Here is a 14,760-nt window from a genome sequence, read left to right on the forward strand (position 1 = left end):
AAGTATGATAAAAGATATTTTTGTGTAATGACTACGATTTGCAAGAAGTATGATATAATATAAATTTATATGACTACTGACTGCATAATGTACGAATGCAATAGTGTCTTTTAAATGACTACTTACTGGGTGAATAATAAGGTATTCAATAGATGCCATTTATTATGTAATGCCATATTACTTACCATTTATTATGTAACTCGTATTACTTTTTGACGAGACCTACATGTTTATTATTACTAGTAATGGCACCAAGTATGATAAAAGATATTTCTGTGTAATGACTACAGAGTGCGAGAAGTATGATATAAATGAAATTTATAATGACTACTGACTGCATCATGTACTAATGCGATACTATCTTTTAAATTACTATTTACTGGGTGAATACCATAAGATTTTCAGTATATACCATAGGCGTAAACTACTCGTGTATGTTACTTTATGTTAGATTTAAATTCTGTGACACGTAATAAACAGTAAAAATGCATATTTACCTAATATGATGATTTCAAGTATAATGGTCTGAAATCAGTCGTGAAATATTTACAGATTTGTTTGAAGGATTAAAATAAAGTATCATCAAAGTCTTTTTTTTTTCAAGTAACTATGTTTTAGATCAAACTTTTTTGAATCAAAATAAATATGTATTACAACCAAAACACCGCACGTCAAGTTACTCTGTTCTGTCCGATAATCTGTGATTTTTTTTAAAACAAACTGCATTGCCATATCAGTGTATACATAAATACTATTATATAGCACAATTGAAATGCGTGTTATGTCATCTTTTTATTAAAACCAAACTATGGCTTTGGTATATGCAATAGACTGGCCCCCAGTTTGCAAACAATATTCGCAAAAAATGTAAAGCTATAGTATGTTATGGCCATATACTAGGTTCTGGCATATTATTCTTTATCAGATTTTTAGAAATCATGAATGCCAAAAACACGCATCTTTAGCTGAAACGTTTTGGCTGGAGAGGCGCAGAAAGAAAGTTATATCTGCTTAAAGCCAAAACATATTATCTGAAAATGAGGTGTTTTGCCTGTAAGAAAATGCTGATAAAACTCCAAAGTTATAATGCCAAAACAAAATTGTCCAAATTTGTCCTAAGTTTAAGAGCAAATGAGTAGAAACATTTCCTAATTTCTAAAGAATGTGATTTGTCACTAAAGTACTAATAATGGTACAAAAATAAACATTTTTATACGTTTGAGGAAGTTTTTTCAAGTTCCTGAAAAATTTCCAAAAAGTCAGATACCAGGGTCTGGTTTTCAACAGACGATATGTTACAGAAACACGTGAAAATTGGTTGCTTTTACTACTTTTTACGATGAAAATTTCCTCGAAGTAAACAGCCTCGATTATAAATATCTATATTTAACACGCACTGAACACTAAATCCTCCATAGGCTATTGGTAATGACAGCTGAAAAGTTCTTTATTGTCGCGGTGGTCCGGGTTCCATTCCCGACGCGGTCATCTTTTTTCCATAATATGACTAAACTTCAATCTGAAAGAAAGATAATTTTAGCCAAAATCTGGAAGTTAGTGCCTTTAAGTATCAAAAAAAAAAAAAAAAGAGTTTGGGAACCTTATTTTCTAATATTTGATATATAACAGATAATTCGGTCAAATACAACAGTTGCTAATCTATATTTATTCGTTATGCTTTATGACTTCTGAGATTCAAAATCATATTGTAAAAACATTTTGGGACAGACCTCATTGTTTCGTCATGAAATTAAATGAACATGATATTGAAGAAACTACCTTTTTACGAATTGAGTTGATTCCGAAATAAACACAACAGAAAGGCTGGTACTTACAATATGTTCCTTGTCAAACATTGCATTTAGTTTATACTAATTTGCTTTTGCTCGTTGAAAGCTGCAAGTTTATTGGAACCACTCTCGAGTCCGCTTCCAGGAGAAACCAGTACTGGTGTCATATGAGAAGTCATGGTCGTGACCCCAGTGGGACTCGAACCCACGACCCCTGGATTGAGCGGCCGACACCATATCCACTAAACCACCGCTCCCCTTCTTAACATTGCATTGGTGAAACAATTACATTCTTTGTTTATATCCGTGTGTTATTAAACATACCGACTAATTGCTTTGTGTTAATATTTTAGTCTTTCCGCATTCAGCACGTTTTGTCGAACAGAAATACGACATAGAGCAAAAAACTAACAAAATTTATTACTTTTAATGGAAAACAATACCTTTCATTTTATAAACTAACTGAAAATACATTTGCAAAATAATTATCTCATATTACGATACTTGTAATTACAATGTAAGCGTTCGTTATAATTGCCATTGTTCTCAGCTAATGATGCATTTAAACGTGATTGATACATTTACGTGAGCGTATAATAAATAGGTCATCTCTGATTGTTAAGAAAAATACTTGTGTGTTGGGTTTCAAATTGGTGCATTTCAGATTACAAATATGCATCAACTTCTTAACACGAATAAGAAATGGAAGAAGACTGGTCATTGACACATAGCACAACACAAAGCATTCGCTTCAACCATTATCTTGTTCTCTATTTATCAGTCTTGTGTTCAACTGTACAGGCTATTAGTAATAACAAATTAATTAACCCTTACCCTGCTCAATTTCTATAATAAACTTGTCCATCTTTGCTTTTGGACAGTACCATTAACTGTAAAAAGGGATGTTTACCAAGATGATACTGACTGAATGGCGAACAATGCAGATCTTGATAAGACTGCACAGATATGCAGGCTGATCAAGATCTGCATTGGTCGCAAAGGTAGAATCAATAGTGTCTAGCATGATAAAGGTTAAGTAATCTTTGCCAATACTGTGTTAATTGCCGATTTTATACGAGGATTAAGTCAGCAATAATTTACTCAATCTCGACTTTTAGACCAATATCAAAGTCCTTTAGTTTGATTTGTATATCAAATACAAGTTTTGATTGGCTTAGCCAACTCAACCAACATTGGATACGCTCGTAGCAAAAACACAAACGCAATCTTACATCTTTGAAAAGCACCTTAATAACCTTACTCATTACTGAAAAAGATGATACATCATTTAATGCACTATACATATAGTTAACTGTGATCATCACTCAGTCTTGATGTAAACATTTACGGAAGACGCAAGTGTATATTTAAACTAGGCAGTGTTATTACTTAGTTGTGTACTAGTGTCCAGCTGCAACTTGATTTTGACTGAGTTAGTGGCGATGCTTTTCATCGCATAGAAAGCTTTTAACAATATAGTAATCATGGTTTGAAAGTAATCGTGGGTATAAAACGGGTAGGTATTTGTATTCTGGAAACATTAAAATGAAAAAAAAAAGTCTTCCTGTTGACTTTCATGGTTCACATCACGATGTTATAAGGTAACATGATGAAGTTTTCAAGAAATTCCATAAAGCTGACCAAAAAATAGTATAAATTGGGTGATGTCATAAAAGCATTATTATTTGGACTTTTCAAGTCCTCGGGCAAATGACGAAGCCAATAAATTGGCAACACGAGGAATGGCTTGATGATGCTCCTAGTGTTATGGCTTTCTGATCACCGAAAATGTTTTGTTTTGTTTAGCTGTGAAGATTGTCTTTATTTACGATGCATGTTACCTTTTAATAGTGCCAAAAGTTAACAAAATAAATTTTTTGTGCACCAGCCGTTGTTGTTCGTGATATTAAGCTACTATATTCAAAATAACAGTATTTTTAACTTAATACACGAATTCCATCAGTTGAAAGAATTAAAGTTGCAGTCTTTTATTTAACAACATTTTTTTCTACTGACTCTGTTTTGTCTTAAATAACCTTATTGAAATGTTAAAGTGTACCTTTTGATGACGAGTGTGAAACATTTTTTTTTTCATAACCAGGATTTGAGGCACGGTTTTAACACGAGTTTTTGCCTTAAATATTTCTCGGTTCTAGGTTCATTTAATTGAAAACCAGAAAATTATATTCTCAATCTTCAAATACAATTTCATCTCATGAATATCTCTTAAGAAACTTAGGACCATTTAAAACGATTAATTTGTGTGAAAAATCTCACAGAACTTGCTGCATAAAAACGTAAAGATCTTTACACGTTAGTACAAAATGTAATCATAGTGAAGTATGGAAGAAGCTATATTATTCTCTTGTGTACTAGAAACTGCCTGCAAAAGATGAATTCATGCGAATATCTATCCATTTTAGCAACACATTTTCAGATGCTAGCTTCAGAAAACGATATTTCTTTGAAGTGCTTCTAGGAGTGTATATAGTACACGTAAGTTTTCGACATATGATTTCCTATTGATTCGAAAATGTGTAATGTTATAATGTAAAACTTTAAGCCACAGTTACTTTCTGTCCTAACCATGGGTAGTTCCATACAATAAATTACAGAAACATTATAAAACAGTAAAGGTAAAATTAGTTCGCTGTCTAAAGACTCGTCCCTGCACCTGAAACTCCAAAGGTCTCGTTCCGAAACTCGAACATTCTCGACCTTCAACCAAAACATGAAACTCGTTTGAGACAATATGATGAAATTCATTTCAAGTCGAAAATATTATAAAAGTACAGTAACGTTCTGGTATGGCATGTCAAACGTTGCTAAATTATATATGTATGTTATTATTATTGTATGTTTGTTATTGTTATTCATTGTCGTGACATTCATATTCTAAAATTTTCTATTGTTATTGTATATGTCGTTATTCTTATGGTATGTTCGATATTCTTATGGTAAAAGTCATTATTGTTATTCTATGTTTCGTTATTGTTATTGTATCTTTGATATTGTTATTCAATGTCGTGTCATTCATATTCTAAGTCATACCATTGTTATTGTATATGTCGTTATTCTTATTGTATGTCCGATATTCTTATGGTAAAAGTCATTAATATTATTCTATATTTCGTTATTCTTATTGTATCTTTGATATTGTTATTCAGTGTCGTGTCATTCATATTCTAAGTGTTACCATTGTTATTCTATATGTCGTTATTCTTATTGTATGTTCGATATTCTTATTGTAAAAGACGTTATTGTTGTTGTATTTGTACTGGCAGTAAGCTTGATATTCTTATTGTATGTGCGATTTCCCGCGATATAAATAGCACAGCGACGCTATACAAATACAATCACATAACATAGAATAAGAATGACACGTTTTGTAAATAGAATTGTCAGATATTGAACAACAATGATGACTTTTACCATAAGAATATCGAACATACAATAAGAATAACGACATACAATAACAATGGTAACACTTAGAATCTGAATGACACGACATATAATTTTCGCAAAAATAAATAAAAAATGAAGTAACTTTGAATTATTTACAAATGTGCATAAATGTATCTAAACACGTTAACATTGCATTTCGCTTATATTTGGTCAATATTTCATTTATACGAATTGATAGAATGTACAACTGTTATAACTATTTACTTACTCTGCATGTACCGAATCAATACACACATCGTCGCCCCAAATACGAAGTTCTTCAGCATGATAGGTATGATAGTAAACGGCATACAGAATACGGCCAACAGCAAGTCACTAAGAGACAAGTTGAGAAGAAACACGTTTGTTACGGTCCGCATTCGCTTATTCTGTATCAATGTTATAATCACTAGTAAATTTCCCATAACAGAGAGAATAAAAATCAGGGAATAAAGAGGTAATGTTATGATATCTTCCACCTTCAAAGGTGGTGATTTAAATTTCACTGGTGTGATCTCGTTTTCATCGAATGTACCATTTATCGACATGTTTATCCCCACAGTCGAATCTTCATAAGAAAAGAATCCAGGTGTTGAATTCATTTTAGTTCCTGCTAGATAAGTCGAATTTTCTGCCATTTTCACGTAATTCTTGAAATGATCACAGTTTATAATGTATAATTGCACTATCTATTATAAACAAACATTAAATATTTAAATATCAATTACTTCTATTTTGATATCCATAATATTAAATGATGCGTTTTGATGTTTTTACCTTTCTCCTTACTTTCGAATAAATCTTTTAAGTTCAATCCAATACTACAATAAAAATACAATATATTTAATCCGATTATATAATAAGTATTTATTTATACAACATTAAAATAAAACGTTTGTAAAACAAATACTGCGACAAGACAAGTATTCCATTGTAGAATAAATTGTAAAGAGAAAATCCGCATTGCTTCAAGCAAGTTGAAACTCAGGTCAAAAGTCTAAAATGTAGAAATTAATACCATGTTTTAACTAAATTAATTCACATTTCTGTTTGAATATTGGTATGACTCGGACATTTAATTATATATCTCATGTAGAGAATTACATATTGACTCGTTTTTCCGCTAAAGATTAATGCGCGCCTCGGGCCGATATTTATATATCGGATGCTGTGATGTCTTTTTCCCGCGGAGAAAACAATAGTTATTGTCCTGTTAACAAAATATCTTATACACAGGACAGTGAAAAATCCAATAGAACAAATTATTTAATTCCGTTGACAACAGATTATTCTGAGTTTGTCATCTTTTATTAAGAACTATTTGGCACTGTCCGATATTTTCTCTCTTTTATTCCCACACATGTCGTTGCCATGACCGCCGGCGATTGCGTGAAACACGTTCGGCTATGCATTCTATGTAGCTTATATTAGTATATATATTTCGTATAAAAACATTCCTTCTCTCTGAAAATTAGATAAAAAAAATTCACATTAATTTCACCAAGAAGTTAATAATCCTAGAAATGTTCTTAGATTAAAATCAAGCGTTGATATTCGGTAACTAGGCAAAGTAAAACGATGAGCCTCCGCTAAATCACTATTATCAAACGCTGCGTGTTTTCCAATCAAAGAAAATATTTGATACCGTGATGTTAAACAAGCCACTGCGATTGTTAGAAACAGACGCTTCGTTATAACAAACGTGACCAGTGTTCTGTTTAAATCAATCAGGTTCCGAACCACGAGCGGAAAATGCAAAAAATCAGGTTTGTTAAATGAAACAGAAGCTGTGCTAATGTATGATTTATTTATTTTGAATAAGATGTTAGATTTATACCCATATCGTTTTACAACGTTAACGGTCTATTTCAATTCTTTCTGACTAACTTGTGCGCAAATAACGTACGGTAAAAGAATTTAATTAAAATAAAACATATACGTTTTGTTTTTATTGCAAATTTATGGCAGTTTAATTGGCAAGGCAATTAAATTGGGAAGAAAGCAAAACCGATTACAGATTACAGATTACAGAAAGACGGTAGAGCAATAAGAGAAAAAACAATTTATATTACTGATTAATAGTCTGTGAGATACCTAAATTTAGAGAGGAGGTGCAATTAATTTTTGCACCTGACAGATATTTAATTTTGACGAGATCTTGAAAAAATGATTGAAATCGATCGAAAACTTATAAAAGCATATGGTTTTAATTAAATAAAGCCGTATTCATAGTATGTAATTGACTAACTAGTACAGGTGAAAAGGATGAAAGAATTAATGTATATTGTCCCAAGAGTAATTATTTTCATCAGTGTATTAAAAAATTATACAACTAAAGTCATATAAAAATCCTTCCATTAATTGATGACGTTTGTAAATGCAATGCATTTTAGTGTTGGAAGTCTGAATCCTTTTTGTGCTTCTTGCAAAACAAAACACCGTAACACTACATAGCTACGTTAAGCTAGAATCACACTGCCCCGGATGGGCTTGCAGATGAGTTCCGGATAGCATCCGTAACGCATCCGTAGAACTCCTAACTCATTCGTAAGTCATCCAGTGTATCCGTTCAGAAATCGGGGGCATGAGAAGTTTAGAACATGTTCAAAATTTTGCCACGGATAATATATCCGTAAAGAATCCGTAATAAATCCGTAACAGTTCTAAAAGATCGTAACATATCTTAAAAGATCGTAACAGTCAGGAAGACAATCACTGTGGTAAAAAGATACGAGCTATTACGGTTTTATTCCTGTTCTAATAAGTTTAATTAAGGTTCTGTTACGACTGCATTAGAGATGTATAACGTAACGAAACCCATTTTTTTTACAAATCCGGAGCAATCCGGGGATTGGGAATCCGGAACTCATCCGCAAGCCCATTCAGGGCAGTGTGATTCTAGCTTTCGTTAATTATTAACGGTCACGGTTAACTGATTGGCCAAAATATAACCCCAGGATTAAAACGAAATTTTCAAATCCACCAAATGCAGTTTGAAATAATAAATTTGAAGAATGAAGTAAAGAAATTGGAACTTACAAGTTAGAAATAATTAAAATGGCAGTTAGGTATAACCAACTTGGAAATAAGAAATAATGAATTAAGGAATAAGGAAGTTTGAAGTCAGAAGTTCTGAAGTTTGAAGTCCCTCTAGGGAGCTTCAATAGGATACACCCAGTCATATTAGACTAAAGTTTAAATTCTTTCTGCCATACCTGAAAGTTTATGGGGCAATTATTTTAGTTTTATTTGGGTAGTTCTCTAGTTCGGATAAAAAATGCTCTACGGTGAAATATTTGATTGAACCCTGATTTTTCTAAACTTCAGAGCATACTTAGAAAGTTCAGCAAATTAAAGGGATAGGGTCATGTACTTAATTTGTTGCTTGATTGTACTGAAAAGATGTTGACTTCACAGGTTTTATTGAAACTTCTCATAATCTAAAAAAAATATATTATCCATAATATGGTGAAATTGCTTGTTTTTGAGATATTTGTCTGTGATTAAAAAGATTCGCATGTTTCAAAGTGATTTAAGATTTTATTTTGGAACGATTTAACGTGTCAAACGTTTAAAATCATATTCCATCTTTAGAAAGACTATTGTTGTCGTTGTTTTGAATTAACTCATGAGTTGCCATAAATTTATAAAATGATAATTCGTTTTCCGTCTTTATTCTACTTTATCCGGATAAATGTGTTTACGCCATTACTTCTGGCTTTTTAAACGAACTACCTTATAATAAGATAAAACGGTTTGAAAAATTTGGAAATTCGTTCTTTTAAGGTTGCACATGTTTATGAATTTCTTGTAGGTTTCTTGCTTTAAAGAAGTAAACTCATATCCCGATAATGTAATTAGTACGTAATACGGAAAACTTCTCATTTTTTTTTTGTAAGAAAGTGAACATTATTCTACAAGCGTCATATTTTATCCATGTATGACTTTTTGCTTGTTAAAATGGTCAATACGTACATAAACCATTTTATCTTTTTAATAGAAGTGTGCTACATCCATATATTTTAGATAAAAATGAATAAACAACAGATCAGCTCACGCGGAAACCCCACTTTCCGTTTTTCCTTGGAGGAAAAATATTGCAATGAGAGGAATTCCTCCAAGTACTGCATGATTCTAACTCGGAGTACCGGCAATTGTAGTTTTATTACTTTAGCGTCACTTCAAGTAATTACTTGAAGGAACACCGAGTCGAAATTATAAAGGTAATACAATAATATATATATAGCGGTATGATATGGCTACTCCATGCGTCTCCGAGTCTGTAATAAACAATCAATGTAGGCCATTTAAAGTGCCGCGTCATGATTTCACGCAACTTCGAGACTATTTTTTCCTTACCTGAATATAAGTTTCAGATCAGATAAGTACGATTTTGAAATAGTTTCCACCTGCGTGAATTAAGTGTAAAAAAGGGTTAGGTAATTTGGACTGAATTGAAAATTATGTGAAACGAGATAGAATTTAGAAAAACGGCTCTTAAAGCATAGTGATTTTTATAATGAAATCATAGGAGAACTGATCATTTATCTATATTTATGTTCAATATAAAAACGGTCTTTCTTCGCGTATTTATACGTTTTCGATTTCAAAAAGGATATTCAAATATCTACGTGTAGATTTAAGTTTGGTTTCATCACAAGGACTTGAATTTATACTTACGTAAATTAATTAGACATGCGAGTCTTCTTTAAATACGAAATCAATAAAACGATCATATCTATACTGTATGTTAATAAAATGTAATTTTTACGCAATCAAAGAAAACTTAAATTCATACTTATCTATCAGTGACATTGTGTTTTTTTTTTACATATATCATTACATAAAATATATTTTTAATGCTCCGAGTAATTTGAAATATGCCCTCGAAGTTACTAGAAACACCATTAAAATCGCCAGAGGTAATTATATATTCGTCTTGAAGTCACCCTGAAAAAAAATCCGAGGTACCGCTGCAACAAAGGAAATCAATACAGGTGTGTATTCCGCTAATTGGATTTCATCTCGAGTCACTCCAAGGATCTCCTCTGAATTACTTCACAAAAATTCTCGGAGTCAGTGATGGAAAATAGCTGACTCGATGAATCTTAGTACTCGTTTTGGTCATCCTCCGACGATCGAGTAGAATGGATTTTCCGCTTGAGCTGATCTGTATCTGTATGATCTCTATATTAACCGTTGATTTAAAAAGATGACAGTGTTAGAAATAATCGTGAATACATACTTGCAAATATGACAGAACTTAAAAGTCATTATAATTATCTGGGACAAAAATAGAGAAGTTTTCCGTACTACGTATTCCATTACAAGAACCTTGCAAGCAACATAGAGTTGTAGCAGGTGCAAAGCTATTTGCGTATATTATTAAACGTACAGGTACCGCAATGATTAATTGATTAACATTAAAAAGTTATTTGAATGGCCCACAGAATATTAAAAATTTGTGAAGGCACCTTCCCCGCTGTGCCAGCCTGCCAAAATCTTGTTTCCTGATAATATCGCAACATGACATATCCGGGACAAGTGATGCATAGTTATTGCTCAGTGTATTGTGCAACTCTTGATATGTTTAATCTATACATTTGTCACATTGTGATAGGTAAGGATGTAAAATTAAAAAAAAATATTAAAACTGAAAATGTTTTGATCAGTAATTCATAGTTCATACCAACTTACCACACACTTAAGTTGTGACTATGCAATACTTGAATACACAATGAAAAAAATGGGAGAAACTCTTTTTTCCTTATGAGAATATTACACACATGTAAACATTTACATGTTTTGTACTGACGTAGGTAAGTATCACTGACACTATGATCTGATATGTACTGGTATTATATCATTCTGACCGAGAGGGTGTATGAGTAATGATAAACAAGTTTTTATTATGATTAATTAAGTTGAAATGTGACGACAGCGACGTCAAAAATGTGACGACAGCGACGTCAAATTTGATCATGACGACGGCGATGGTGATGGAAAATGATGATGAATTTACTAGTAATGCACATAGTAATTTCCGTAGGTAAAAAGACAATACACATTGAATAAAATATTCATTTTTTAACAGACAGCAGTTTTGACCGACTGAACTAAGTAACACATAGAAAATATATTTTAATTGAAAGAACGTTTGTATGAAAGAGGTTCCGTTAAGATAACCGAATGTAGTACGGAAAAAATCACTTTATATCTAATAATCTTAAAGTAAGTAGATCCTAGTTTGTTTAGTTTGTTAAAACTTTCGTGTAGAAGGACTGATTTAATCGCACGTTGTCATTGCTGAATGCATTCTGCATGTGATGAGACGGTTTTCTTACATATACTCAACTGTGACAAGTTTTACAAATCAAAAACTAAAGTAGGGGTTAAATCAATCTGACTGAAGTACATCTCCTATTACGCTACGCATAGGATCTGAGAACGACCTATTCATAGCCTCGTTCTGACGACCCTTTCGCTAGCCAATCAGAGCCTAGCTTACAACATCTTGCAAATCTACCTGTAGCCTTGACTTTTGATATTTACAATTCTTATGTCGTAATGTATCAGATAGCCGGCTAGCTCAGTCGGTAGGCCACTTGCTTTGTAAGCGAGCGGTCCCGGGTTCGAGCCCTAGAATGACTGCACATTTTTCTTACTCTTTGACATTCGAACAAGTCGTCTGATTGGAATACTGGAAATCCAAAATATACAGAAGACGAATGTGAATGGGTCGTTCTCAGATCTTCGTTTAGAAGATCAAGTACTTTAGTCAGATTGGGGTTAAATTTGCAGACGTCAATTATTTTACAGCTTACTTGGAGCTATTCAATCCCTATTTTCTTTCTGTTTTTCGTTAGTTTATAGAAGGAGAGTAGGTGTCGGATAAAGTGATGTTTTTGTAATGATACGTAGATAAGATCTGAAATGGTCAAAAGAATATTTTGAATTAGTAACCTTTAACCAAATATCATTCTACTTTTCTTTATTTCAAGGACGGTTTAGTTTCTGAACTTGCACATGATCGTGCCAATAGTCAATTTTGCGTAATGGTTCGCTTGATAAGCCTTCATTGAATTACTGTGAACATGAAGACTGGCTAATACATAAATTCGGCTTAAAGATTCAAGGCTCCTGATTTTTGTCATTTTTGTAGGTACTTTAAATTAAGTCAGTGAGATCTATGCAACATGTATTAAAATAATTAGAAGTTAGATGGTAAGATATGTAGGGAAACTTGAAGTCCCATTTTAATGATGCATTTTATTAATCAGGTTTTATTAGTACAAGAGTGAAAATGAGTGTTTCAGTGAAGCAAAACTTTTTATCAAATGACTAAATATCACCCTAAATCTATCGTGAACTTGCATATTATTATGTGCCAGTGTTGCCTAGTCTCAGTATTTTCTTGGATATATATATATAATGTAATTTGGCAGGCATAACATAGGTTAATAGCTTTAACTTATGATATAACATATGTAAGATCTAGTGAGGCTTGTCGTTTCATCTGTTCATTAGCTGTTATCGGAATCTGCTAGACGTAAACAATATAGTTTAAACTATTTATTGTGGTTTATGTGGATAGCTAAAACACACGTAGCCCGCCCGCTTAGCTCAGTAGGTAGAGCGTTGGTCTACGGATCGCGGGGTCGTGAGTTCGATCCTCGGGCGGGGCGTATGTTCTCCGTGACTATTTGATAAACGACATTGTGTCTGAAATCATTAGTCCTCCACCTCTGATTCATGTGGGGAAGTTGGCAGTTACTTGCGGAGAACAGGTTTGTACTGGTACAGAATCCAGGAGCACTGGTTAGGTTAATTGCCCGCCGTTACATGACTGAAATACTGTTGAAAAACGGCGTTAAACCCCCCCCCCAAAAAAAAAAAAAAAAAAAAAAAAAAAAAACACACGTATCAGTGTTGATCAGTGATGAATATTGTTGCTTTTTTCAGTGAACATGGCTATTCATTATTGTACAAAATAAGAATTAAGATTAAATATCATTCTGATATGCATGATTCTGTTAAAACACGCTTACGCTAAGATGTCACGCCAACGTGTGATACTATATTTTATCCCCTAATTTAGATTAAGGGCATATTAGAAAGAAATCGTGTTTTACCTAAATAAATACACTCAAAATCGATGAAACGTCGCCAGAATAATTCATGCTGGCTACGCCCTCGTGAAATTATTCCGCGGACGTATAACCTCTTTCCGTACATTTACAACGTTAAAACACGGGTTTTCTATACATTATTTCTTAAATACGAACTGAATGATAAACACTGATAAACAGCAAGCTAAATTAAGCTTATTGGTTTATTAAAAAAAAAAACAATAACAAAACTTTGATACTTTTGTTTGAAGAGTGTGAACAACGTATATAATTCGAAACATTTGTGTACAATCTTTTCACTTTTTCTATTTTATGTCTTAAAGTTTTTAATCACATTCGTTTTCCGTTTTCGGAAACTGTATAGAGATTAATAGTTTCATTTTCACTAAATGTAGCTACAAAGTCTAATAACAATACAATTTAAAAAAGAAATTCTGTTGCATTTAACGGTAAATTGAGGCTTCAGAAGATAAATCAGTAACCAAGAGCCAGGACAGAAAAAACAAATCTGGTAGAACTGAACATGTATAGAGTTATGAATCATAAAGTTTCATATCTTCTCCGTGCATTGTATAAATGAAACAGGGTAAGAGTTAATTAGGGGCCTGTTTCGACAGTCAGACAAGATAGCCTGCGATTCTTAAATGAAACGTAAGGGAATAGCTGTTTCATGAAGCGTTTTTTGTGACGAAAAGGATTTTACAAACATCATTTTAAGTAGTGCCATTTTTACTATTAAGATATTCTTAGTATCTAAGCCGTTCGAAAATAAGACAGATTCGTGTGTTTTAAAAAGCTTAGGAAAGAACTTAGGATGTAACTAACTTTTAAGCTTATGTGACACGAGCTGCACATTACATTTAGTCCAAATGTTTTTTTTTGTCGCACCGACGCATGATAGGTCATATGGCGACTTTCCAGCTTTAATGGTGGAGGAAGACCCCAGGTGCCCCTCCGTGCATTATTTCATCACGAGCGGGCACCTGGGTAGAACCACCGACCTTCCGTAAGCCAGCTGGATGGCTTCCTCACATGAAGAATTCAACGCCCCGAGTGAGGCTCGAACCCACATCGATGAGGGGCAAGTGATTTGAAGTCAGCGACCTTAACCACTCGGCCATGGAGGCCCATTGGTCCAAATGGTAATCTGTTATCAACATGGAGACGTAATCTGTGATAATTTTCATAGCTTTTTAGCAAAAAAAAAAAAACCAACAAATCAAAACAACAACAAAAAACGCACACACACAAAATGTGCAGCAACCATACATGTGTTTCAATGCATTTAGGTAAGACATATCCGGAATCTGGAACTGATGCTCTTTGAAATGCAATATTACTGAACAAATAGGTTCAGGTCATGGTTATTGTCTGTTATACATCTTAACTGGAGTATG

General features: G+C 33.0%; 1 protein-coding gene across 2 annotated transcripts in view; it reads right to left on the reverse strand.

Annotated features, from left to right (window-relative positions):
• Positions 1–14,760, reverse strand: part of LOC123557320 (cholecystokinin receptor type A-like) — a 64,209-nt gene that overhangs the window by 33,717 nt on the left and 15,732 nt on the right. Inside the window, exons 1-2 of one of the 2 annotated variants that reach the window (XM_053543675.1) lie at positions 6,339–6,925; positions 5,464–6,055 (exon numbers count right to left, since the gene is read on the reverse strand). The exons of the other annotated variant lie outside the window; for it this stretch is intronic. Coding sequence (XP_053399650.1) covers positions 5,464–5,872 — 409 coding nt within the window. The 5' untranslated portion in view covers positions 5,873–6,055; positions 6,339–6,925. Of the gene's footprint in view, positions 1–5,463; positions 6,056–6,338; positions 6,926–14,760 lie in introns of those variants that run through there. 2 annotated transcript variants of the gene reach the window in all.

The sequence above is a fragment of the Mercenaria mercenaria genome, chromosome 5 (assembly GCF_021730395.1).
Source record: "Mercenaria mercenaria strain notata chromosome 5, MADL_Memer_1, whole genome shotgun sequence".
Taxonomy (NCBI): domain Eukaryota; kingdom Metazoa; phylum Mollusca; class Bivalvia; order Venerida; family Veneridae; genus Mercenaria; species Mercenaria mercenaria.